Source organism: Larimichthys crocea, chromosome XIII (genome assembly GCF_000972845.2).
Source record: "Larimichthys crocea isolate SSNF chromosome XIII, L_crocea_2.0, whole genome shotgun sequence".
NCBI classification, from domain to species: domain Eukaryota; kingdom Metazoa; phylum Chordata; class Actinopteri; family Sciaenidae; genus Larimichthys; species Larimichthys crocea.
Genome location: NC_040023.1, coordinates 18,764,643 through 18,790,482, shown reverse-complemented (window position 1 = coordinate 18,790,482; position 25,840 = coordinate 18,764,643). Strand labels below are relative to the sequence as shown.

The following is a 25,840-nucleotide window of genomic DNA, read 5'->3' as shown; positions in this document are numbered from 1 at the left end:
TCTTCCAGGTCAAATAAGTGAGAGTGTTGGATATAATGGGCACAGACCCACAGCACGGCCTACTGACTTAATTTCAAAAAGCATCCTGACAGTGGATCACACTCATACATACATGCAACCATAGGAAATTACCTGCAAATTACATATGTATATAGTCCCATACTTGCTATGATTCCCATTTCATTTAATTAACGTGTAAAAATCAACCTTTTTGTTGAGAAAGGTGTCTCACTGCCCTTTAATGGGACTTACAAGAAATCATAGCTGCCCTGTTTTACGCTCCCTCAGCTGATCCTGAATTATTGTGGTGAGAGAAAGCCGGGAGAAATGCCGAGAGAAGCCACAGAGGTCTTCATAACAACTAATCACAAATTCAAATGTACAGTCCTTAGGGAATTGTGCACTCCATGTGACTCATCAGGAGGCTAAAACTAGCTGAACTAGCTAAGCCTGTCAGACAAAGAAAGTTCCTCTGCATTTACTTTCTATAAGACATAAATTACCAACGCTGTACTTGTATAGCTGACTTTAAGTATGACATTAAGTACCATTATAATTCTGATTAGGCCATCATTAAGACCTTTTTTTATACAGGCTTAGTGTTCAGTTATTATTTAACTGTATGTCAGTGCAGGATTTATGGACTAATTGATTGAAAATGTGCTGTAATAGAGGTGTCATCACATGTGCACGTCAGAATTTTCTGACTTTACTTATGCTGAAGAGTAAATACCTTTGCAAACACAAAGCACAGTATGTTTTCAGTCCAAGTCCAACCTTCAAAAAGAACAAGATACGTAAACATGAAATGACTCATTTTAATTTGATATGTTCTCATACTGCACTGCTGAGCAAAATACAAATGTCTCTTAAAAGCCACTAAGTGTAGGGGATATGGAGGTTATGTTTGTGAATATTTCATGTAGATGTCTCCTTTTTTTTCATGGTTGTTCCAGGACTGTCGAAGGTCAGGTGTCACCGGTGAAATGGACTTCTTGTCAGCATGGATTCTGTCTCCTTCAGCTCTACCCTTTCTTTGTCTCATCTGGGGTAAGAGAATCAAATGTCACCATGGAGCTATCATTACAGTAACCGTGGCCTTTTCAAGTCCCATCCGTGTTCAGGCCATTCAGCAGCGCAACGGGATCCTTGACTTTATTGAAACCTGAATGTAGTAAGCGAGCAGTTCAGAGTGATGGATGTACTGTAAATGTAAATCAGTTAAATTATCCTGCTTAATCTTAAACTTACCTCTAAATCTTCTACATGCAACTCTTGTTTAAGATTTTCTGTAGGTTTTCTGCAGTATCAATGGGCTTACTGTGATATCTATATGCGTTTCTCCTTTCACTTTTGTTTTTTCAGCATCTGCACAAATCACACACATCAGCTAGTCCAGGGGGGGAATAGGACCAACTGCTAACATCATCATTATTAGCTTCTTCTGTTGTTATTGCTTAGTCAAATAGTCAAATTTCACTCTCTTTTGCTGCATTCTCCCTATAAACAGGACCTCAGGTAGAAAGGGACATTTTATTAAATGATTTATTCATGGTAACAGGAGAACTCAGTCAGTATTGGTGTTTTATGCAAATAACTGAATCCAAACACTGCCCAAACTGTAATATGGCAGATAGGGTTACTCAATGTGACCATAGTGGCTTTTCTACCAGGGTTGTTGTTTGTGTTGCTGGTTTAGTCTAATATGAGTGGTACGGTGCTGTGCATGTTATCCTTGATAGGTTTTATAGACTGGGTTTGTCCTTCCTATTTTCACTCCTAGCATTGAGTTATCTGTAAGGAAAATAAATGGCACCAACATAATTTCACTACTGCTAGTGGGTATTATGTGTACAGTATTCGTTCACAGTTTCCATGGTGAGTACCGCAGTGACTTCCAGTCCATGTAGCTCAATAAACATAACCCTAAGTTATTTCACAATATACTATAGTGGACAACATGATGTTAATCACACATATCACACGAAAGGATTTAGCAAACAACAAACAAATTAACACCTTCGGATAACAGTGGAATATGAGTACATGCTGTACCTCGAGAAAGTAAAAGTGAATGTAGAAATACAGGTTGAGAAGCACATACAAATAATTACAGACATTCACTCTTGATTTTGACAGGTTACTGCAGGAAAGCACAGGTGTAATTAATTAACATTAATTAACTGATGGATGCGTTCCATTTAGGTGCTGCGGGTCCAGCACATCTAGGAACTGTGCATGCTTGCTATACTGGTGTAGCCTAGTGGGCCACTGAAATGGAACTGAGCAGCAAAAAAAAGTCTTTCCTATCAAGCTGTAATAATTAATATTTCAACAATGGATCAAATATTTGTAATATGCAGCAGGATGCTCACAGTGACAAACTCAGAGAGAGTTATCACCCATCTCTGAAATTCCCTTTAGCTTTACAGGCCACAAGAATAATTTATACTGAAACTTTAGTGTCTGCGATGCAGGGTAATGGCGACTGATGATATTGCAACATTAAATTCCCCTTCAGTTCAACTGACTCAGTTGGTTTAAAGACATTAGACATCATTGTTTGGCAGCCCTGGTTGAGAGAGTAAAAACTGTTGGAATGGACCCACAAGCAGGACACAGTAGACCCAGAAATATCATTTACTGAGCAACATCAGCCACCATAAGCTACACAAGTGAGGCAATGAATAGATGAATACTTATGAATTCACCTTGTAAGAGAAAGATTATGTTATTTCCTGACTTAAAAGTTATATACTCTGACTTGAGGAGATGAAGACTGAGTCCTATCATTACATTTTGATATGGCATTTACTATTTTTATATCTCTGAATAATACAATATAACTATTTCAGCAGCCACTGTAGATCACAATTGAGTATTCATTTATGTAAACTGTATGCTAATGTGCTCCTGTGTTTGGTTGTTTGTATGCATCCTCTGTAATGGCCAATCTTGCCCTTCATATTTGACGTGAGGTGACTGGTTCAGCCTTGATCTGAGAGCTCTGCCTCTCACTCATGTTGTCAGACGCAACAGAGCATGCACTTCACAAACAACTTGGTCATTGCTTCAATGAAGGTCAAGATTCAAACAGCCCAGTGGAATCAGGCTAGCTTCTCTGTGGGGCATTGTTCAAACGAGATTCACGCTTAGATATTAGACATTAATTGGGGTATGCGGTTGCGTTTGGCTCGAACCTGAGCTGAATTTATTCATAAACCTCTATGTATAATAATCATATAATCCTAGCCCCAGTGTTAGAGGCTCATGGGTGGTCTGCATTAAGGTTACCTTCCTGACTCAAGTGTACTGCACCACAGAATGTCACCTAAGAGCGTGGTTGAAGGATGGCCAACCCCACCTATGACAAACAAGGGGGATTAAAGTGATAATCATTACTCTTCCCAGGAGGAATTAGCTGGTGGGGCATCGACATTGAAGAAAAACCGCAGGTGAACGAGGTCTCTGATACCCCATGCTTTTTTTCCTCCTCCCAATGCCCTATCTGCATGGCCGAGGGGGGATTTAATTCGCAGTAATTACTTTATTGACTCATTTTCAGGGCCGTATCACTGCAGTTCCCCATCAATAAAACATATGCCAGGATGAATAATGTGGCCAGACACAATGGGGTGCCTTCTCAGACAAAAGACACAAGACTGCATCCCTGTGGTGTATGTTCATGTCATGCTCCCTCTGCTCCTTTTATTTCCTCCATAACACCCCATCAGCCCTTGTTCTCCTCCACCTTTTTAAATGAAATCCCATCACATCTTTCTCCTGCTCTACCATTCCACCCCAACTTCCTTTTTCCCCTTTTATGTCTCCAGGCACGCAGGCCCAGCAGGCCTTCAGGTCTGAGCCCAGGAACCTCACCGTGCGAATGGGAGCCACAGCTGTGTTGAGGTGTGAAGTGCTACGGGCCTCAGGGACTGTGCAATGGGTAAAAGATGGCCTCCTCCTGGGACCTCAGAGAAGCCTGCCAGGCTTTCCACGCTACAGCATGATTGGAAACCCCAAGAGAGGTAAACAGGGATACTCACAGAATAAGGTCTGTGGCCTATTGGGCTTTGATGGACCTATCCAAGCTAAATAAATGAACTTGTTGGATAAAAACATCACTGAAAAGACTTTGTAATTACTAATTTCCCATAACTGGATGAGGCTTGCAGTTTATGGTGTTGGCAAATAATAGAAAATCTGATAGACAGAAATCCAGTTGAGTGAAATAAGATATACTGGTCAAGGTAAACCTGAGCCATTGTGTAGGATTTCAGATAAAGAAAGGGTAAACGGAAGCATAATGTTCCAAAGAAAGCAACACAATAACATGCTGTCAGTATTAGATTTATCCTGTTCTTCATTTCCTTGTAATGTACAGGTCAAATGTATGGAATCCTGCCGTCAGCTCAGGAAGCATCCAACAGTACAACTCGATGTTGGCTACTCTAAAAGTAAATGAGAGGATGTTGTTGCTATGGCTTCAAAGTGCTGTAATAAAGCAACACAGATATTACGGGAACCGTATGCTCTCTATACAGGGAGCATCTGGGACTGAGGAGGTGATGTGATTGTCAACAGCGTCTCATACATCCCCCTCACTGTCACTCACATGTAAAGACAAAAAAAGATATAAGACAAAAATAAATTAAATTAAAGCAACAGAGTGTCAGCAAATCAGTGAAATGTGGCAGAGAATAAACTGTGTTGCAGAATCTGCACCACAGTCTATAAAAAGTAATAGCCAATTAGAAGGCAATACCTAGTAAGAGAAGAGCATCTGTTCCTGATCAGCCTGCAACTAGACAAGCCGCACTTCACTGCTGCAGAGTGCGGGGGACCTCCGGCGACACATAAACACTGAAAGATGTATAGATGCCCATGTCTGCAGTGTCCCATGCTTATTAATACCTAGAGTATACATTAAAAACAAACATATGAAACATTCAAATGTTTGTCAGATTAGTTGTCAGTGAGCAAATTACAGTAAGTATTACAGCAGGTACATGGTTACAAAATAAAAATCTTTCCTGTTTTTGCATCATCAACAACAAAATAAGAGCATGTACACACAAATATAAGGAAAACAAACATATACACGCTGTCAGACACTCATGAATGAAACACCCATCAGTGCAGGTGCACTTTACCAGGAAAAGAAACTGCAGGCTACAGACTGATGTATGCAATCACTTTACACTGCACAGAAAGAGCAAAATCATTTATGATGACACTTGACTACACTTGATACTCCACCAGTTTTCACTGATTGTCACCATCAGTGATGTTTATTGCTGCTTAAAAAAGCCTGAAATCACACACTCGCACTTACAGAACAAAACCAGCGTTGATTCCAACATATACTTACAGTAGATGTAGCACCCTTTAGGTTGCAAATCTGGCATTACTGCACGGGGATTATCACAGTGCAGCGGTGTTGTGTCACTACGTGTGTGACTACATGGATTGTAGCACAAATAAAATACTAACCAGAAACCCCAACTTGCAGACTGATAAAAGTCAAACAACTGCATGGTAATTAACGTCTCTGTACTCCCTTGTGTGTAGTACCTCTCTGGAAAGGTCATCAATGACAACAATCAGTCGCTCTTCCTTCTTCACAAGGTTCTTCTTCCTCCTTTTCCCATTTTTAGAGAGGCAGGACTGCCAATATGGCTATTGCATACTTTTTTCATACTGTCTCTGGCTTGACCACTGCAGCGTGATGTCAGATCATGTTTTCTCTAAAAGTTTAGTCTGTTTTAACTGTTCACTGCACGGTCACTGCACTTTTTTTGCAGTATCCCCAACACCGCAGCCTAAATGAACCACCCACGTTCAAATAAATTAGAGGAGCAGCATTTTCCCCGCAACACTTCATTTGGTGTGAGTACAGGCTTAGTTTCCCCAAGCTAAAACAATAATGTAAATGTGTATGGACATAAGCCTGTTCATGCATTTATATACAGCAATGTGAATCATAAAGACAAACACAAAAAAGAGCAGATAAAAACAGCTTGTTCCAGGCACCAAAGCAGTAAGTGAGAATTTATTTTCAGTGATTGGTCCACGAGGTGTAATTTGGCAAGCAGCCAGTCAATCAGGCAAAATTCAATTAGGAATGAACATTCATGTACACACAACAGCACAATGCAAGTGTTGCATATTTTTCTTAACTAATATCAGCTGACTATTGTCAAATATTTATAAATCTTTAAACCATAGGAACACATTCATATTACTTACTGGGATTTGTTTGTGGCAGGTTGGAAACACAAGAATGTCAAGCTGAATGAATCTAGTATGAATGAATCAGAGATATTAGTTATCTTTAAGTATGTCATACTGAACAGAGCCAGAAGAAGATGTGATAAAGACCCTTCAGCGGATTCACGCCTGTCACATCATGTGGATGCTTTTGTACTTGTTTTAGAAATAATGAAGCGTTTGTTGTACATTCTTTATACTGAATCGGTTTGTACCAGATATAATAATCTAGCACGAAACAAATGACAATATAAACATTTTCTGAAAGGGTGAATGGCCCTGTAAACTGTCTCAAATTGCAGGTTATTTTCTGAAACCTACACTCTATGAGAAGAACTATATTGCTGATACTCGGCTAACTAAATAATGCAAAAAGGTTGTCTGACTCAAGATCAACAATTGACACTAGTTCACTAGTTTTCTACTTCCTTTTCTTTTTCCATTGGGACTAACCTTTCCCAGTGTAACAATATGTGTTTCCATTTTCCAGTGTGCAAGGGAGAATATGCTATAATATACACTGCAGGCATAATGACTGTGTAGATATACTATATCCCAAAAATTTGAAGGCCCTTGCTGAAATAAATACAGAGGAATGGACAAATAAGCATGTTGAAGCCATTTGCCATCTTCTCTACCATAAATACACACTTTTTGCAACTTGATTGCACTGTTTGTGAGTAATTTCAGTAAAGAGGAATATGATTAATAACTTCAATGTCTCTCTCTCTGCAGTCAATGATAACTTAGATGTGAAAATTGCTTCTGGTTGGTGTTAATTATCTTGCCAGCTTACTTGACACATGCATTTTTAGGCCTGGGTGGTTGTCAGACCAAGATGCTATTTTGCTTGTGTTAGTAGGCTGTGAGCCAGAGAATCAAGAGCTGGAAAAGTAACACTGAACATCATCTAATCCCCACAGGTTATGGCAATGCATCAAACAAACCAAGCCCTGTTGGCATGCCAGACTATCAGAAGAGAGACACAGAGAGAAGGACTCTGCCTGGCATCAATTAATAGACAGTTTATTCAGGCGGCGTTGTGAGTCTGGGATTGGATTTCATTGACCATACTGGAAATTCATTCTGAAATAAAATGCCTCTGCGATGAGTATAGACAACTGCCTGCATGTCAATGGAAATGCATACAGCAGGAGGTTCTCAGCAAGTGAGATGTTTCCATTTTACAGAAATATGAAAATATTTATAATCAAATCAAACACCCAAACGTCAATGGTAGAGTATATTACCGTATTGAATTGAAATGCCAGACTGTTGTGGTACAAATTGCTTTTATTGTTAATTTTCCCATTTCCCAAGTTGAAAATTGCCTATAATTCAGGCACTCTGAAATCAACACAGAAGAAATAGGGCCTGCAGGAGGTACTTATCGATATACATGCCACAACTCTGAACACTGAGTGTTCTACTCAGTGGGGTGTGAACAGGAGGACTAAATGAAACCCTCCTCTTTGTAATTGTTTACATGTATTTAGAGAGCACGTCCTTATCGCAACATAATGTGTCACAAAAATAATTAATCTCTCTCTCTCTATTCCAGGCCAGTATCATCTTCAGATTGAAAAGGCCCAACTGGAAGATGACGCCCTCTATGAATGTCAAGCGGGCCGTTCTGAGAGCAGTCATGCTATCATTTCCGGTTCAGCCTGGATCGACATGCTAAGTGAGCAAAACCACGGAGTGTGTGAACAGAGGGGAGGTTGGGGGCTCTTAAACATGTTTTCTTTTTTTTCTCAAATTAACAAAATGATGTATATTATAAGGCACAGTGAGCATTCTCTGTACTCCAGCAACATGCCCAACCTCTTGACCACTACTCAGCATATAAAGAGCTGTTAAATATTCATTTTTATTGATAAAGAGACTTAATTTGCTGAACATAAGGCAGCTGCATTTGAAGCAGTGCACACTTGAATTTAGTGACTAAATTTAAGTGTCCTTGGTACAGTAGAACTCAACGGTTTTCTTCAAGCACAAATCATCTTTGAAGCACACATGAACCATGAAGAAAGTCACAATTTTTAACATTTTTCGGACAGTATTTAGTCGTTGAACAAGCACTATGCCATCCCTGCATGTTCCAGTGGGTTTATGGCTCAGACCAGAAGCTGTACAATATAAAATATCAGTAGAGTCTAGATTCCCTGGCAGCCTCAGGGTGATCCATGTCTCTCCCTTGCACAGGAATAAATTATAACAAGAGTGATTGAAAAGTTCCTACTCAGACATGTGCTGAAATAGATGTAATTGTGCGGCTACATTAGACCACCTGTTGTCACTCTATAACAACCAGTATCTCTCTCTCCCGTTCCCTCTTGCTTGTGGGAGCAAGCCCATATGTGGCAAGGAAAGGACTCTAAAAGAACCTTTCTTCTCCAGGCGCAGTTCATTTACTTACACCCCCTCCCCTCTCCCCATTCTCTCCCTTGCACAATTTCTCCCTCTCTCCCTCGCTTTCAGGCTTTCTCTTTGGTGACCATGGAGAGGGGTTTTTTTTCGAGTGGGGAGGAGGGGGGTTGCTGGGGCAATTCTAGCGGCCTCACTCTCCTCTGGGAAGAAAGCAGGTTTTTCTGACATCAATGGTCGATGGGAGGGAGTGGCGGGTGGTGTGGGGTAGGAAGAAGCATAGACCGCAGACGTCTCCTTTGAATGGCTATTTTCTGTTCAACACTGCAACAGTCTCATGTCCTACAGCAGGCTTACACCTGCAGCCGCAGCAGTCTTGACTCCCACATTTATTACCTCTGAGAAGGCTGTTGCATGTGCACCCACATACACAAAGTCAACACAATTGCTTTCGGCTTTGTTGGAAAGGTCAAAATGTGTGGGAATTATGTTCGTGTTGCATCAGGGATTGCTGGTAGTTGTATTCACCATGACTGAAACCTACTGCTGCTCTGTGTTCCTGACATCCTCAGATCTGAATCCCCTCCACACATTTCAGCTGGTGTTTTTGTTCAGCAACTTGGGAACACTCTCCAGCTGTTGACTGTTTAAGACAGACATTTGCAGCTGTAGTCTTGCAAAGGGCAAAGAGTGAATCGACTGACTTAAAAAGCGCTCTGCAGCCTTGGTGCTGAAGGGTCATTTGTTCCACCCCACCGACTCAACTGATTCAAAATACGTAACTAATCTGGGGCTTTATAATGAGCTGATGAATTCAGTCTCCTGTTAGTGCTGAACTGGGACTGGAAACTGTGCATCCTTTTGAAGAGCACTGTCTCTGATGAGTTCCCCACAGACTTCTCCATCACTGAACTACAGCTCCCAAGGCCCCACACCCCTGGCCAGTCAACCATGGCTATATCCCATCAAGCCCTGCATCAAATCAAAACACTATAAACTCTTTATGAGGAGATACGGTGGGGGAGAGGGGAGGGATGTGAAAACAAAACAGAGATTGCTGGTCAAATAATTGGTTTCTTGGGTCAGAGGGAGTGCTATGATGACTGGCTAATTCAAGATGGATCACCACAGGCTGTGAATAGCAGGGATGGAGGCAAAAAATGTCAATAAGCCCCATCCATGGGCTTACAAAGAGATGTTTTCAAGACATTTCCATTGGTGCAACATAACTCCTATGTGTTTTTGCCTTCCTGCGGAGCTTAGATAGGGGATTACTGCAATAGGCAGATCAAGTGGCAGTGAGTAATCCATGACAATAACAACCTCTACCCCCTCCGCTGAAACCCCCTCCACTGCTCAAACTTACCCCGCACTGTGCCCGTCACATACCTGACACATCCTGTGTCTCGGTTTATACCATTAGCCTTAGCATTTAATCCTATTAATGAACAACTCTCTGCCTCACCGCGTTGCATGCTTGTGCAGATGCCTTCTGCAAATGTTCAAAACAGTTATTTGATGTGTTCTGGTTTTAGACTGTGTTACTCATTCAGTTGCCATAGTTGGGTCTTACAGAGATATGTGTGTGTGCGTGCTTGTGTGTGTGTATGTGTGTGTGTGTATGTGTGAGTGAGTGTGCCCCATGTGTGTAAGCTTATTATCGGTGTTGGTTGGAGGTTAGAGGACATTTTAGGAACCAGGGCTATGGTGAGGTTTTTGCGGTAGCTAATGAGTTTAGCACTTGAAGAGTATATAATGAGCCTTCATTTTATGATTCCCTGTTATGAATAATGGAACAACTTATAAATGGGGGCACAAGCAACGTAGAACACGGTGACTTTATTCATCTTCGTTCACAAAAAGTTCTGACAGTTGCCCAAGACATAACCCCTTCAGAAGATTGTGTGTTATACACTAGTGTGACTGTGTGCGTATCACAATGCCAGACTGATGTTACAGTGTCAGGGTCTTTACAATTAACAAACGCGGCACTGCTAAATAGTAAAATGAGATACTGAAGGGTAAGATACTAATAACTGAACTATTCTGCTAAGCAATTTGAATATCTTAATACAGTAGATACATTGACTATTAACCAAAACAGAAGGTAAGAGAGATAGCATTAGTGGGTCAGGAAGGAGTGGTGTGGGGAGGGGTTGATCCACTTCTCCAGAAAACAGGAGACCCAGACAGTGAAGGGGAGACAAAGAGGAAGGGAAAGCTGAAAAAAAGAGCAGCGTTTCAAAGGATTTCATTTGATCGGATCACACACCTGAGACCTACAATGTGTATATGTGTGTTTTTATGCACATACGAGTATATAAATACATCCTTGTGCATGTACATGTGCTTGGCTGTTTGGTTTTATCCAAGCTTTGTCTTCCGGAGATAAAACAGATGAGTTGTGTCTGTTTGGTGTTGAGAAGTCTGATCTTCTGCTCTCTATTATTTTCTTAATGCAGCATAATACGCTTTTGAGAGACTGTTTTATCCTCTGGGCCTTCTCCAATATTTTCCAGAGAATCAGCTCCAGTATCACATGTTACAGTACACACACTGGCGCCTGTTTTGAGAGTGAAGTGTGATGAATGTGGCTCGTCTGCACATTCACTCGCCTGCGTCAGTGTGTTTGTGCGTGCAAATCTGCATGCACCGTAGACTTGAGTTTATCTTTGGGTGTTTGTGTGCAAAGGAGAAAAGGAAGTGCACGCATCTGTATATGAATGAGAGAGAAAGATAGGTGGAAAGAGCTGCTTATGCATATTGATGTGTGTCTGCTAATCTGCTTCTTAGCTGTCTTATCCATCCATCCGTCTGTATTTGTCTAATGAATCGAATTTTGCGGCTCACTGTTTCTTGTCTGCCCATCAGAAGCAAGTCTTTGCATGCCTATCTATTTTTGTGTTCATATATGTACCTTAATAAGAGAGACAGGGCTAGAAAGCAGAGAGGGAGAGAGGGAGGAAAAAAATAAAAAAGCACAGAGGCAGGTAGACAAAGAGGGGGCACAAAGAGTTAATTAAGAGAACAGCTTGTTTGCTGTCTGTTCTTTGCTCTGAGTGCATGTCTAGTAAATTGAATAGAAAGTGTGTTTTCTTTCGGTCCACACATATGCTATCACATTTGTACAAATCTGTGTGTGTATATGTGTGCAAGTTCATCCTGACTGGATGTGATTGGGTCACATGGTTTGCAGATGTGATGGATGGCCGGCTGTAATTCCCAGTCTAAGCTGGAACACACCTACCCCCGCACTTCTGCAGTTTAACTGCAGTGGTCAAGAAGGATAGCGTGGGGAGAGAGGGGGGGATGAGGGGGGGTTGCGCTTGGGCTGCTAGAGAGGGATGATGGAGTGAATGAAAGATAAGAGGAATGGGCCAGCATAAGCGAGCAAAGGAAAAAAATTAGATACCTGCCTGCCTCATTTGCGAACATATCATTATTCTTATTTTAGGATTTGTTAGGCTGCCAGACACTCCTACAGCACAACAAGTGGTGCGCCTATGTGAATCGTGCGAGCCTGAGTAGATTGAGAGTGCAGGGGCTGTCAATAGATGCATGGCCCAGTCATCTTCTCAGGGAAGAAGGGGGGAAAAACAAACAAATGCATCTCATTATTGCAGCGCGCGCCTCTGCAGTGCTCTGGGTAACCCATCACAGTCCACACAGATTCAATTGCTTCTTTTAAATCAGTTTGAAGCTGCAGCCACATCTCATCTGTCTCAATAGCAGACTACAGGCAATGGGCGACTCTGCACACAGCAACAGCTCCTCCTAGTGGGCAGGGATTTATTGTAATGTGCCAAAGAGATGGAGAGGACCTGAATGGTTGGCTGGTTTGGTTTGCTCGTGGTCCAGCTGTTTTTATCCACACATTAACTGTGGATTTATCTCATGTATCCAGCAGCAGCAGCAGCAGCAGCAGCAGCAGCAGCAGCAGCAGCTATCGCCCTTGCCCCTGCTCTCCTCTCCTCTGCAGCCTCACTTTTCATTCTTCTCTTCTCTGCCAGAGTCTTTCATGTCTTGCACACATGTATCCATCCTGTACTTTCCAACTCCCCGTTCTGTCTCTGAACTCAGGCAGTTTTCGCACTTGATCTTTGATGAAAGAAAAACAACCTCCACGGTAACTGTAGTTTCTAATTCTACTGGCTCAACCATTCACTAAACGCTAGCACAATAAATGATCAAGATTCTGTGGCGTGCGCATGATTCAATTGATAGTCTTGCTAAAGAGTGGCTCACAGATCTGCAGAAATCTCTTTGATGATTAGTCGGTGACAGATTTCTCAATTTACTGCCAAATAATTTCCAGTCCCTTGTGTTAAAAGTTAAATGTTTTTTTTTTTCCCTGGAATTTCCTATTTATGGTCAGATAAAAGGACTGTTGAGTAGAACAGTGGAGAAGTGAAGCTTTGATCAGTCCAGAAAGCACATATTTAGCTCGGGGGTGATCTGAGAAGAGAAGTGTTTGGTGTTTGCTATGATAGATTAGCAGTGGATCGGTTTCATCACTATTTCATATCAGTATTCTCTTCTTGTCCACAATTTGCATTCTAACTCAACAGAACATCAGATCTAGCTGTAGTAAATCACTCAAAAGCTGACAGCATGACATTCCAGTCACTCTTAAATGGTACAAGTACTTATTTTCATATAATTGCATAAGTTAATATCAATCTGTGATAATGCCTGCTTCCACTATCCCAAAATTAGTGTGATCAATATTAGGTTAGTGATGTGATAAATATGAAACTTGACCTGTTGTTTCTCTCATTCAGTCCCTCCTTCCAAGCCATACTTTGAAGTAGATATGGCAACACCTTGGGTAGCAGGGAAGAAGTATACTGTCGCCTGTATTGCCCCTGATGCAAAGCCTGTGGCTGAAATCACACTTTATAAAGGTGAGTCATCCTTTCAGTTGCACTAAATGTGACAGAGATGGTCTGCCTGACAGCTTAGAACAAAGGGCAATAGCCTTTCCGATACTCTACAATCTCCGGAAGTCGCAACCTGAATACATAAACATTAAAACATTGCAGAGGATAAAATACGAGTTTTGTAAAGATTTCTTATTTCATTGTCTTTGAATAGCTAAGTTGAAAGGAGCAGGCTCTGTGTGGGAGGAAATAGCCTTAGATTTGAATTTCCAATTTCCACTGACTTTTCAATTACATGTACAATGAGTGTATCACAAGTTCCTAGTTGTTTACAAAAACAACTACAGTTTTCTCATTTTCTGCTTTTGCCTTTTGCTCCTCCGTCACACCTATTTTACTTTGTATTGCTGAAACAGAGAGCGAGAGATGTTGTTTTCTGTCTACATTTTCAGTTTTTTCTATATCGCAGGTCAATAAAGTGTAATTTTGTTCTGGTGATCTTGTAATCTCAACACTGTTTTGTTCTGATTTTGAGACAGTGTTATCTACTGTTACTGCAACACACACATTTTTTATTATATTCCAGTATTTCCTATTGCACATGAGAATAACACTGATGTTTCTGTCTCACATGAACAAGTTTACACAGAGTATTCTATCCTTTTTGTGAGCCTTCCCCCCATTGTGTCTTTTTAGATGGAGTCGAGCTGACAGGTGCAGAGTCTTTCACCATGTCTGGCTCAAAGGATAAGCTCCTGAACATGCGTGCTGAAGTAACGTATGTGTTCGCCCACCTGCCAGACTCATTCTCCTCACCAATATACTCAATCTCTCCAAGTCGGTTTCCCTTGTTTTCACCCCCGCTCTTATTTTCTCCTTCTGTCTTAGTGAGTACAATGAATTTCTGCACACAGCGAACTGTTACTTGGCACTGTGCGATTGAATTAGCTTCTGTCAAATGCACAAAATTACATTCCAGCAGCGAGACAGATCCGATCCTCATCGGTTCGCCAGGTGCCTATACATTAAACAGGGCCATAGATTGCTTTAATCCTGCTTGTCTCCTCTGTGTCAGAGATAATAACCTCTTGTCATATCCTGAGATAACATTGGTACTGAGGAGCTGCAACGTTGTTCAGCTCGATTGCAGAACAGCCATGGTCTTAAGCAGTATTGATGCTTCTTTTTCATATTCACACTGAGCATGCACAGCAGTGGGCCATGTGTGATTGTTAGTGTTGACATTGTGCTATAATTTGATATAGAAGACATAAACCTAAAGAGTAAACTCAGTGCTTAAAAAAACCCACTGCATTGCAGGGACTAATGGATCTTTCAATGTGCACCACAAAGTGTATTTTTCAATTTACTGTCACATGGCTCCTACAATTGAGGTACTTCTTCTTTAGTACTTGTAGTACCATTTTTTTGCCCTTTTATACTTTTACTACACTGCATTTCTAACATCTAGTTACTTTTCCAGTTAAGAAAACAAAATATGATAAACTATTAACATATTGTTAAATATTAAGGCATTTATCCTTGAGTTTAATGGTTCCACCAAAGAGACATTTTCCCTCCTAAACTCCTCAGATGGTACCATTTTGGATAATTGGATGATTAATCCAGCAGTTATTGGAACTGTTCAAATTATTCTATATTTCACAAAAGACTGGAGAAAAGGTCAGAGAAATTATTACAAATGTTTGTATACCCCTATTGTATACCCAAACTGTTTTTTCTTTCTACCCCCTTAATCATATCATAGATTTATGAATTTATCTAGTGTTGTGCCTGATCCCCAGGTTAGGAACTACTAGACTAAAGTGTATATAAAGTAGTTAAAACTACCTCCTAACTTCAATACTTTAATAACTATGTAAGTATTTTACTCATAATACTTCTGTATTTTTAAGAAAAGTAAGACTTTGCAGGACTTTAACTTATGATGGAGTATGTATTATAGCCAGTATTATAACCCATACTTTGACTTACCATAGGTAAAGGCTATGAAAACTTCCACCACTGTCCAGACATAACCACGATGCAATGTTTTGAACTTTAGCACTTTGTGTGGCTCAGTATAAACTATCTTTTAACCTTCTCATTACTTCTGTCACTCTGTTAATCCTCAAAGGGTCACCGCTCTGAGCTCTGACAATGGGAGGCAGCTGGCATGTCATGCCAACAACCCCGCCCTTTTCCGGCCTGTGGAGACCACAATGGCCATGAGCGTGTACTGTGAGTGTCTCAACCTGTCTGTAAACTGACAGTCAACACCCCCTCTGTTTAACAAAAACACACTTGCGTACAAAACCACACAGGAACCCAACCTCAGAGAGGCCCCAGGGTATCTGGCCTTGCGCACTCAGTCTGTGTTAGTGGTCCAAGGAGAAACATTGATCCTGAAGGCAAACTCACACCTACTTCAAGACAACATGTGTGTGACTGCATCCAGTTTTGAAGCTTACCCCTGGTGGGCTGAGATTGATATGACCAAAGCAGGAGGTCCAGGCTGTTTTCCTTCTATACGGCAAAATCATGTAACACTTTTCAAAGTGGTGACTAGCAATCATACCTGCAATCAAATCTGAATTAGTTTAGATTTCCTGTTTTATTCAATAATCTTATAATCATTTACACCCTCAGTCTTATTGCCCCAATGTTATGCAAAACACATAACCCAATTATTAGACCAACTGAGATGGATTATATCAGCGAGACTTCAAGTACAGAATTTTTTAACAGTATTATAATAACTAATATGTGAAGCTAAGGCCACGATATTTAATAATGATGAATCCCAAAAATATAATCCAGAAACTTTTGTGCTCATCAGCTCAAATTAAATTTAGAATCCACTGAGGCAGGAGGGGAGGCAGCTACTGTTGCTTTTTCTTTCATGTTATTATCACCAACCACACAGCATTATATAATAAAACTGTTACTGTAGCACACAAAGGTGCGTTGACACACTTGCTTTCTCAGTCTCTCATTGCAGATTTTTCCACTCTTATTTGGAAAGGCGACAGTGACAGCCATTGTTGTTGAATGTACAAACAATGTGACACTGAGCTACTGTTTACTACAGTAGGTTTAGTATTTTCTTCTCTGTTGATCAGTTAAAGTAATTGATTGTTTAGGCCTGGGAGTCTACGCCCCTGCTTCTCCCGGGCCTAAATCATGTTGTTGATTAAAGTGGAGCAGTGCTACTGACACTTTCACCAGCGAGCAACCCAAGCCTGAATGGGGGTGCCGTATTATCCATGGGCTGACTAGACACCTTAATGTTGTCTCTATCTATACTCCTCCACATTAGAAGCCGCCGCTGGTGTTTTAACAATCACCAATAACTGTGAGCACTCCTCCCTTCCTCTCCATCTCTCTGGTCTATATTAAACAACATGGGCTTTGTGCTAAGTGCCAATGTTGCAGAACTTGGGACCACCACTGCAGTCTTACTCAGCATGCCAGCCCATCAAAGCCAGCGCGGTGGCCATTTTCAGCCAGCCAGATTGTTAGCAAGGTGGCAATTTGTCACACTGGCCCAGGGTCTGCAGCCTGCTCTCTGAAACTGATTGCAGCAATAACAAAGGCCCGTCCTCCTCTATTTACTGTGCATATTTTATTCAAGGAGCCTGTAATTTATTCATATTTCATGTTGCCTTATTACTGTTTGAACATCTGTTATTTTGCTTTATGGACTGGATCCAGCTCACTGCTCCCTTAATACTTAATGCTTTCATCAGATCTGGACCTCTTATCCCACAGTCATGTTGAGTGTGCCCAATTTATTGTCCCTGTCTCAACAAATAGGGATGTTCCCTACTCAATTGCCAAGAGTGTTCTCATCGCAGTGCAGTTTCTTTTTTATGTTAGCCTATTGATGGTCATTCCATCCTGCTGTTTCCCTGAATTACTACATCTCTTCTCTTCCTTCACCTTTTTCTCTTTTCTGTCACCCTCTCTGCCATATCCCTTTGTCAAGTCCATTTTTATTTTCGTCTCTCGTTTCCTGGCAGTCCCACCTCAGCCTCCAGTTATTGTAGGTCTGGAGAGAGAGGAAGTCAAAGCTGGGAGAACGCTCATATTGGAGTGTGTGTCTCATGGTGGAAACCCCCTAGCCACTCTCCACTGGACCAAGGTAAATCTTCTGCACCATCTGTTAAGGAGGCTTTGTAACACGCCGTCACACTGACAAAATGAGCTATTTTAGTTTTAAGAACTTGCAATGTAAGTATCACATTGTTAGTAGCTTCTGTACTCCACTGGCTGCACCATATGGGACCGTGTAACTACTCTAAAATATTCTTGATGTTGCCTTTTAATTTCATGTTTTCATTGGTGTACCAGAATGGAGACGTTCTGTCCATGACTTGGGATGAAGACACTGTGGCGCAGAAGTCCAGCAGTGTCCTCTTACTGAAGATCACGCCTGCAGACAACCAGGCAGTGCTGTGTTGTGAGAGCGTCAATCTGGTGTCCCTTTCACCTCTGTCTGTCAGCCGAAAAATCACTGTTCTCTGTGAGTGAAAATGCTTAATATATCGAACAGGGCTGGCACACATACACACTTACACACACAAAGCCCTGGCATGACTCGCAGCAATGGATTATTAAGAATATGGACATAAGGCAGAGGAATATAATAAGAGCCTTACCTCCAAAACCAATTATTTTGCTGTCCCAGCATAAATTCCAATGCTAATATCATTAATGAAACTAATGGTTATTATGGCTGCGGCCCATATTTCCGACTGCCTCCAGATTAGTATCACTGCATGCTCTTTCATAGCTGCTATACTAATTCAGCTGAATTGCTTCAATGCACAATCCTGAGGCAGTAAAGCCTATACTTTGTACGACAGTAACGCCCATGGTTAATAGATTAGACGCTTCTCTCTGAATATAAAATGTTTGTTTCAGCAACAATAAAACAAATACAGAATTAATATTCAACAGCCTTGGTGCATTGAACCTAACAATGGCCTGATTTCCACTACAGAGCCAGACAATGTAAGTCAGAGCTTTAAATGCTGCGTGATTGATGCCCCTATTTTATGTAAATATGCTCTGAATTAGGAGCAGTCCTTGCAAAAAATCTCTTGCTTATGCTAAGTAAAGGTGTCTGGAGTTACTCTTGTGCTGCTCATCCAACAGGCCCTTGTGCCATGCCTCCCAGTTATCCATTCAGGGATGCTGAGCCTGACTGCCCTCTAGGCACTGGCAGAAGCTGGAGGGTACAGAATAGGGGTACCAGAAAAACTGGTGTAATATGACTATGCCTCTTTTAGCTCACGGCACCCGTGTAATTTCTGTCTTTGTGTGTGGCTCATGTATGTGTGTGATAGACACAAATAGGTATAAGATTTACATACATGACCCCTCCTTCCCCATGTCTGCCAGCTTTGTCCCCAGCCTTTGAATTCCCCCGTAGGCTTTATGCAGCCGCATCACTTTGCCTGCAGCTATTGTACCGTCTCCCCCTGTGGTAAAAATGAAACAGACTTTAGAAAACCAAGATGAAAACCTCCTGAGAAAACAAGTTGCCACTCACAGTGATTTCCCCTCTCCCCCTTGATGCAGCTCTATGTTTCACATCCAAAAATAACCGCTCTGCCACTGTGATCAGAATCGGTAGCTGTTGAATGTACTGTTCATGGNTGGTAAAAATGAAACAGACTTTAGAAAACCAAGATGAAAACCTCCTGAGAAAACAAGTTGCCAGAATCGGTAGCTGTTGAATGTACTGTTCATGGGGCGATATTTTTACTGACTTGTCTTTGAATGTGTGTGTGTGTGTATGTGTGTGTGTGTGTGTGTGTGTGTACACCAGTTGAGCCTGCAGAGGTGACACTGTCAGGTTCGCTCTCAGCCATTGAGGGGCAGGACTTGGAACTGACCTGCTACGCCACCTCCAGTAATCCCCCCGTCCAGATTCGCTGGTGGCTCGGCTACAAGGAGCTCAACACGTCTGTTGTCGTTATGGAAGAGGTGAGACTACACACAGCACAGATTTAACACAAACCTTAAATCTATCCATCTAAGCAGGTAGACAGTAAAATATAACTGGTGATCATGCCGGTCAGTTTTAAAGATGATACTGAAAAAAGGTTATGTTTTTACTTCGATTTCTGAACACAAGGAAAAAGAATATAAAAACACCCTTCAGTCAAACTTGTCTTTACCGTACCAACAAAAAGCTTTTAAAGTGCCTTCCACCGAATTAAAAAAAATCTTCAACATGAAATATGGCCTCATGTGAACCTTCACAGATGAAAGAAAACAGTATGACCATGAGCATTCTCTGAATAGACCTGCTGCAGCTTTGCAAATGAATCAGCAGCCGATTGGAGTATTCTGCTGCTCCTCTTCTCCTCTTTTGTGTATATTAATAAGATCAAAGTGAATAAAAGCTGACACAGAAGATGAGCATTATTAAACAAGCTCTTTATTCATCTGGCAGCAGCATTTTCATTTGATCTTACACAAGGCACTCAGTGTGCTGTGTGTGAGCTTTAATGCATCTGAAACAGTGTGAGGTTAATGAAGACTGACGCTCCTGTCCAGTGTCTTTGTTAGTCTTTCTGACTGTGGCTTTTACAGTAATCACCACAATAATAGCTTTAATAACCAGATGTGCTGCATAGGCATGGCTGCTATCGGGCAGGTGCAAAATGATGCTTTGCTCAATTTATAACAGCGTGCAAAGCAGAGAGAGTCAGATGAATATGCTTATTTATCACAGACCATGCACAACATCAGTTATTACAGCAGCTAATTTGCCATCTGTATTCGCCAAGACAAACCATTGCGGGTTGTTTTTCTCCCTGATTTTTTATTCTCGTCTTCCAGACTGACAATGCCCGACAAAGGCTGCCTGTCCCCCGACTGAACTGTCATGTGTGCTTTCTGTCTGCAGGGAGCCAATGGTGGGATGACAACCATGTCCAACATGACCCATAGAGTCTCCAGAGAGGAGGATGGGCTTGAACTCACCTGTGAGGCTTTCAACAAGGGCACACGATTCTCCAAGACCCAGACCTCCAAACTTAGTGTCTACTGTGAGTAAGCTGAAGTCTAATTTCTTGAAGCCGTTGTATTTTAGTAAACATAAAAATCACAAAAGTAGAATGACATTTGGATTTGGTTCTGGTTTTTGCCTTTTATCAAAAACACATCCATCATAGTTCAGGAGAGGTCAATTTTAATTACAACTCTGAATGTCAGAAACACAAAAAGGCAAATGTAACTTTTGGGAAATATAATCTTTGACACATAATGAGCAACTATTTTTCATGCATGTTTTTGCATATTTGTGTTGTAGAAAATCTTTTCTGTACAGATTTTCAAATGGTAAATATTCCCATTCACTGGTATGGAGCTCTTTTCAGAGGCAAGCAATCCTCCCTAAACATGAATCGCAGTCAAGCTAAATATTGTCAAAATCTTCTACCAAATTTTAAACTCTTGTTGAACCATTTACAACAGACCCCCCTCAAAAGATATGGCTCGATACTCCTCCTGAAGATGTCCCTCTTCGTTCAGGGAGCACAGTCCGTCTCGTCTGCTTCGCCACTGGAGGGAATCCCACTGGGACTCTTACCTGGTTCAAAGTTAGTGTGTACTGCATTTGTGTGTTGTACTACAGGTCTGAACTTCAGATGCTCCTCTGTGTAATATCCTTCCTTCATGTTTTAGAATGGAAGGGTTGTGACTCATGCACAGAAGCAGACGTCCTTCGATCGGGGAGTGGCTCGAGAAGTGGTGCTGGTCCTTACAGCAAGTGACAACATGGCTACATACCGCTGCAATGCCAAAAATGAGGCAGAGAAGACCATATCTGCCCAAGCTAAGCTCATGGTTCAGTGTGAGTTAGACTGCAGCTCTGACACATAGACACAGCCTGAGCTCCCATCTGACTCAGCTGAAAGAAAAACACAATATCAGATAAATGGATTTTCACATAGATCTTCAGCTACATCATTTTATACTCTTCATCATGATCTTGCCAGTGAGTTAAGACTGTCTTTTCTTGTTAACCCCATGGTTCTCTAGTTCCACCAGTGAGTATGAAGATTACAACCAAACAGGTGGAGCTACGTCAGGGCCAGGTGCTAACTCTGGAGTGCCTGTCTGGAAGCAGTAATCCCAAAGCCAACATCTCTTGGAGCTTGGGAGCACTAAGGTTTGGCAAGGCAGCAGGTGGAAAGGCTTGCAGCAGACTATGACACATGTTGATAGGGGCCTTTCCCTGCAACAACGATATGGCTAATTCAGTGTTAGAATGAGTCTGAATGACTGATGTTTATCCTGTTAAATGTGGCAATATGCTTGATTGCTTGGTGAACTTGAACTCCTCTGTTGATTGGATTTGCTGGATGGGATTTGTGTCATAGGTTCCAGGGAGTGGAACAGCCACCCAGGAAGGCTGAGTTTGGTGGTGTGTCGGTGCACAGTTCTCTATCTCTGACTCTGAGTTCACAGCATCACAACCAGAGGGTCATTTGCCATGGCCACAGTGCTTTGCTAGCGGAGGGGGCCAACACATTCTTCAAACTCAATGTGCTTTGTAAGTAGAGGGTGAATTGTTTGTTCCGTTCTTTCTTGGTTTGTTTGTTTCCCTTTTTTTCCCCTTCTTGGCAAGTGACCAAGAGATGTGGTTTGCATAAAACTTAAACGATGCATAATGATGATCTATGATGGTGCGGGTGTAAGCTGCTTTACTGGGGTACTTTTGCACAGAGATGTGGGCGTATAGTGTGTGTGTATGTGTGCATTTTTTGTTTACTGGAAACCTTTGTTGTGATTTGTGGGTCTGTTGCGCTCTGCAGCAGTGTGTCCTAATTGTGCATTTGCTTTGCTGCATGGCCATGTTTGTCTTTGATGCCATTTCACAGGCAGCAGCCAGCCACTGCTTCAAAGCTTGGTACTGTGTATGAGCATGAAGGAATGTCACCGTGTGTTTGTGCAGAGCTGCAGTTGGACAACAGTACTGTCACTCGTCGTTTTAATGCCTGTCCCTCTCCCTCCCGCGCTGCCTTACTCCCCCGTCGTCTAAGTATGTGAAGTTGGTTAGATCTGGAATTATTGGTGGGATGTCGACTTTCTACTGGTTTGACTCTCATTAGTGTCTCTTGCTGCTTTCATGCTCAACATGTTTTGTGTGTATTTGTGTTCTCTCTTGCTGCTTCTTGTCATTTTGTGTGCCTGAGTTTGTATTTATGCCTCTGCTTGTGTATTTTTTGGTGTAAATCCAACTTACTATAGCTGTGTTTGTGTGCTTGTTTCTGTGTCAGATCCACCAGAGTTCAAACCAGAGCAGCCAAAGCAAGTCCAGGTGGTGGAGGATGACATTGCAACCATTCCACTGCTGGTCTCAGCTAACCCAGAGGAGCTCTCCTGCATTTGGCGGCACCACAGGGAGAAGCTGGTCAAAGGTGATTCAAGGCTGTGTGATGGCTCTATAAACCAGGTCCTAGTTGAGCTGAGCCAGCAAGTAAGCACTCAGCTCTGCCATTCAGGGCCTGAATAAAACATGGCAGGTTAGCCAGCATGGGACCCTGCCAAATGTGATTCTCATTATGGCTCTAATGTATGCAGTCTAAATGAGGATTGCTGTCTCACTGAATACAACACAGCGATTCTAAACCTGGCTATTCCTCTAGGCCGGTGTCATCAGGGCCCTGCTGCACCCACTCTCTTTCTCTGTTAGCTCTGTTAGGTCCATCATATCCGGCCCCCACCATAAAATGACTGTTTTCTGAAAGTGGAAACCCTCCAATTACTATGTTTTGAGTGTTGCGGTACAGGAGGTGTCTCTCATGCAGCCTATTGTTGGCTTGATGTGGGAATACAGCCAGGCCAATCAATAATGCAGGATTAGATGTCACTTAGAGACCTGTGGCCAGAGGACATGCGGTTGATGAGCGTGTAATGAATACTTAATTTACCATTGGTTTGCATGTGTCTGTGTGTGTCTGTCTGTGTGTGTGCGTGTGTGTTTTTCCATGTTTTTGGAAAGAGAGGGATGTGCGCTACGACTGGTTAGACGACAACTCACTGGAGATCAGGAATGTGACAAGGAAAGATGCCGGCGTTTACATGGTCAAGTGCACAAATGACGAGGGTGTCAACCAAACCTCCATCATGCTGGACGTCCAGTGTAAGAACCTGCACACAGAAAACGGATAAGCAGACACATGCGCCCACACACATATTCAGATTTTGTCACGTTGACAGTGTACTCTGACCAAGGGGTTTTGTTTGATCCTATTACCTGTAGATATGCACACTGTGCTTTTCCCCCATATTTTGCTTATTTGTGTTTTATTTATGTTTTATGTTTTATTTATACAACAAATTTTGCAAAAAATGTTACAAAGTGTTTTACATGGTTTAACATTTTAGGATTGCAATGAGGCGAAGAAAATCAGACAATTAAAATAATACAAAACAAAAATGACCCAACAATAGCATTAACTATAACAATAATAATAAAACATGTTGGACATTTTAGAAATAAAACATTGTGCTAGCATTAATAAAATTATATATTTAATACAATTTGTGATTGAAAAGATGTCACTGCGAGCCTCAGATCCTGAAAATGAGAGGATTGCAGAGAAAATACAGAAAGAGTACTTTTTTTTTTTTACAATCATGATTTCTTTATGACCCATTCATAGTTAATCAATCTTTTTCAAGTTCTAACATGTCAGAATTGCAAGTGCATCTGTGGGTCATGTGGGACACAAGTCCACCCCATAATTTATCTCTAATTTATAGCCTCTTCTTCCCTTTATCTTGTATAAATCATTTTTTGTCAGGATTTTACATAAACGTTTGGATTTGAATCTGTATTCTTTATGTCTAAAGCTGCAAAGCATCAGGACCATCAGTTCTTCCACACACGCTGACACACCCAGGCAACAACATTAACTTTCAGCTCCTGCCCAGCAAACATGCCTCATTAATTAGGCCTCCATGCAAGGCCATGCACCTCCACTGCTGCCCCAGGCCCAGCCTCGAGCTCCAGGCCCTCTGCCCCGATACTGATGATTTAATAATGGAAGTGTTGAAAATGTAGGTCTGCCTGTTTCACCAAAGCCCATGGTACATGCCTAATGGAATCTGCCGTCCTGATCTGACTGGGCTTGACAGTTGTAGATATTCATAATGTATGGAGGATTGTAGTAGCTTTTATGGGTGGCGGTGTAGCCCACTTTACAATGTCGGTCTTGGTTAGCAGGCCAACATGGGTGCATCCCACCAACCCAGAGTCTGTGTCTCTCCAGTGTTTCCCACCACTGTTTTTCAAGTGTGAACATAGGTTTAGACAAGTAGGCACTAAGTACATGGCACTCATGGGAAGAATAAAAAGCTTGTGAAGTAGAAGTGAATAAAGATAAGAGTCAGGAAGGACACATGGTCAGTTGATATAGGGTCTTATGGGTCAAATGACTGATTCTCAGGTGTTGCCAGAGCATCCGTAATCCTCCACTAAACAGAAAGATTAATGCATTGAATATGAAATAGGCCAATTAAGACAGGGTTATGATCAAGTTCAAAGACAAACAAGTGTAAGAGTAAATGTACCATTGTAGCATTCCTGTTTAATGGCTTGGCAAATGGTTTGTCCCAGGTTGGCCTTTTAACCTTTGATCCTGCATCAGCCTTGTCGTGTCTTCTTACTCTCAGATGCTCCCAGTGTCAAGGCAGAGAAAGACCCTGTGTTTGTGAACCTCGGGGATACAGCAGACCTCATATGTGTGGCAGATGCCAACCCCATTGTGTCTGGCATATTCTCTTGGAAATTTCTGGTGAGAGCTCAGCTACACGCACACATACACGGAAACCTACACAGCCATCGCCTGAATTATATTTCCTTTATCTGGCTTCCTTTCTATTATTTTATCTGTTCGTACCGTTTATCACCGGCCTTTCTAAATGCACAGATGCACCATATTTCACTGGCTCTAACTATCCTTCCACCCCACCTCTTCCTGCTCCACACTCAGCTCAAATCCAGAAAAATAGCTTTCATTACTGCTGCGTGACTAAAGGGCACATTCGTCAATGTGGCGTGGTCTCTGTATCTACTGATGCCTTCTCCGGTTTAACCCACCCCCTGGCAGAACTGTGTGTCCCGCTTTCAACCTGCACAGCCCCTCCTTTTCTCTTTCCCTGTGGCTCTCCAACCCTTGGCATTATCTTTCTCTGTCCTCAGAGCTCATTCCCCAGACGCCCTTCCCACCTCAAGCCCTGATGGGTTCCTGCTCCACTCTCTCTCTACCTGTCTTACTCTTGTACAGCACCCCACC

At 41.9% G+C, this 25,840-nt stretch overlaps 1 protein-coding gene across 1 annotated transcript in view; it reads left to right on the top strand.

Annotated features, from left to right (window-relative positions):
• The first annotated feature begins 986 nt into the window (after positions 1–986).
• Positions 987–25,840, top strand: part of nphs1 (NPHS1 adhesion molecule, nephrin) — a 34,899-nt gene continuing 10,045 nt past the window's right edge. Inside the window, exons 1-17 of the mRNA XM_027287113.1 lie at positions 987–1,050; positions 3,834–4,028; positions 7,832–7,954; positions 13,419–13,541; positions 14,214–14,295; positions 15,655–15,758; positions 17,540–17,661; positions 17,871–18,042; positions 19,354–19,511; positions 20,440–20,581; positions 21,009–21,133; positions 21,219–21,387; positions 21,576–21,705; positions 21,917–22,089; positions 22,817–22,957; positions 23,542–23,682; positions 25,218–25,339. Of these exons, the coding sequence (XP_027142914.1) occupies positions 987–1,050; positions 3,834–4,028; positions 7,832–7,954; positions 13,419–13,541; positions 14,214–14,295; positions 15,655–15,758; positions 17,540–17,661; positions 17,871–18,042; positions 19,354–19,511; positions 20,440–20,581; positions 21,009–21,133; positions 21,219–21,387; positions 21,576–21,705; positions 21,917–22,089; positions 22,817–22,957; positions 23,542–23,682; positions 25,218–25,339 (2,286 nt within the window). The remainder of the gene's footprint in view (positions 1,051–3,833; positions 4,029–7,831; positions 7,955–13,418; positions 13,542–14,213; positions 14,296–15,654; positions 15,759–17,539; positions 17,662–17,870; positions 18,043–19,353; positions 19,512–20,439; positions 20,582–21,008; positions 21,134–21,218; positions 21,388–21,575; positions 21,706–21,916; positions 22,090–22,816; positions 22,958–23,541; positions 23,683–25,217; positions 25,340–25,840) is intronic.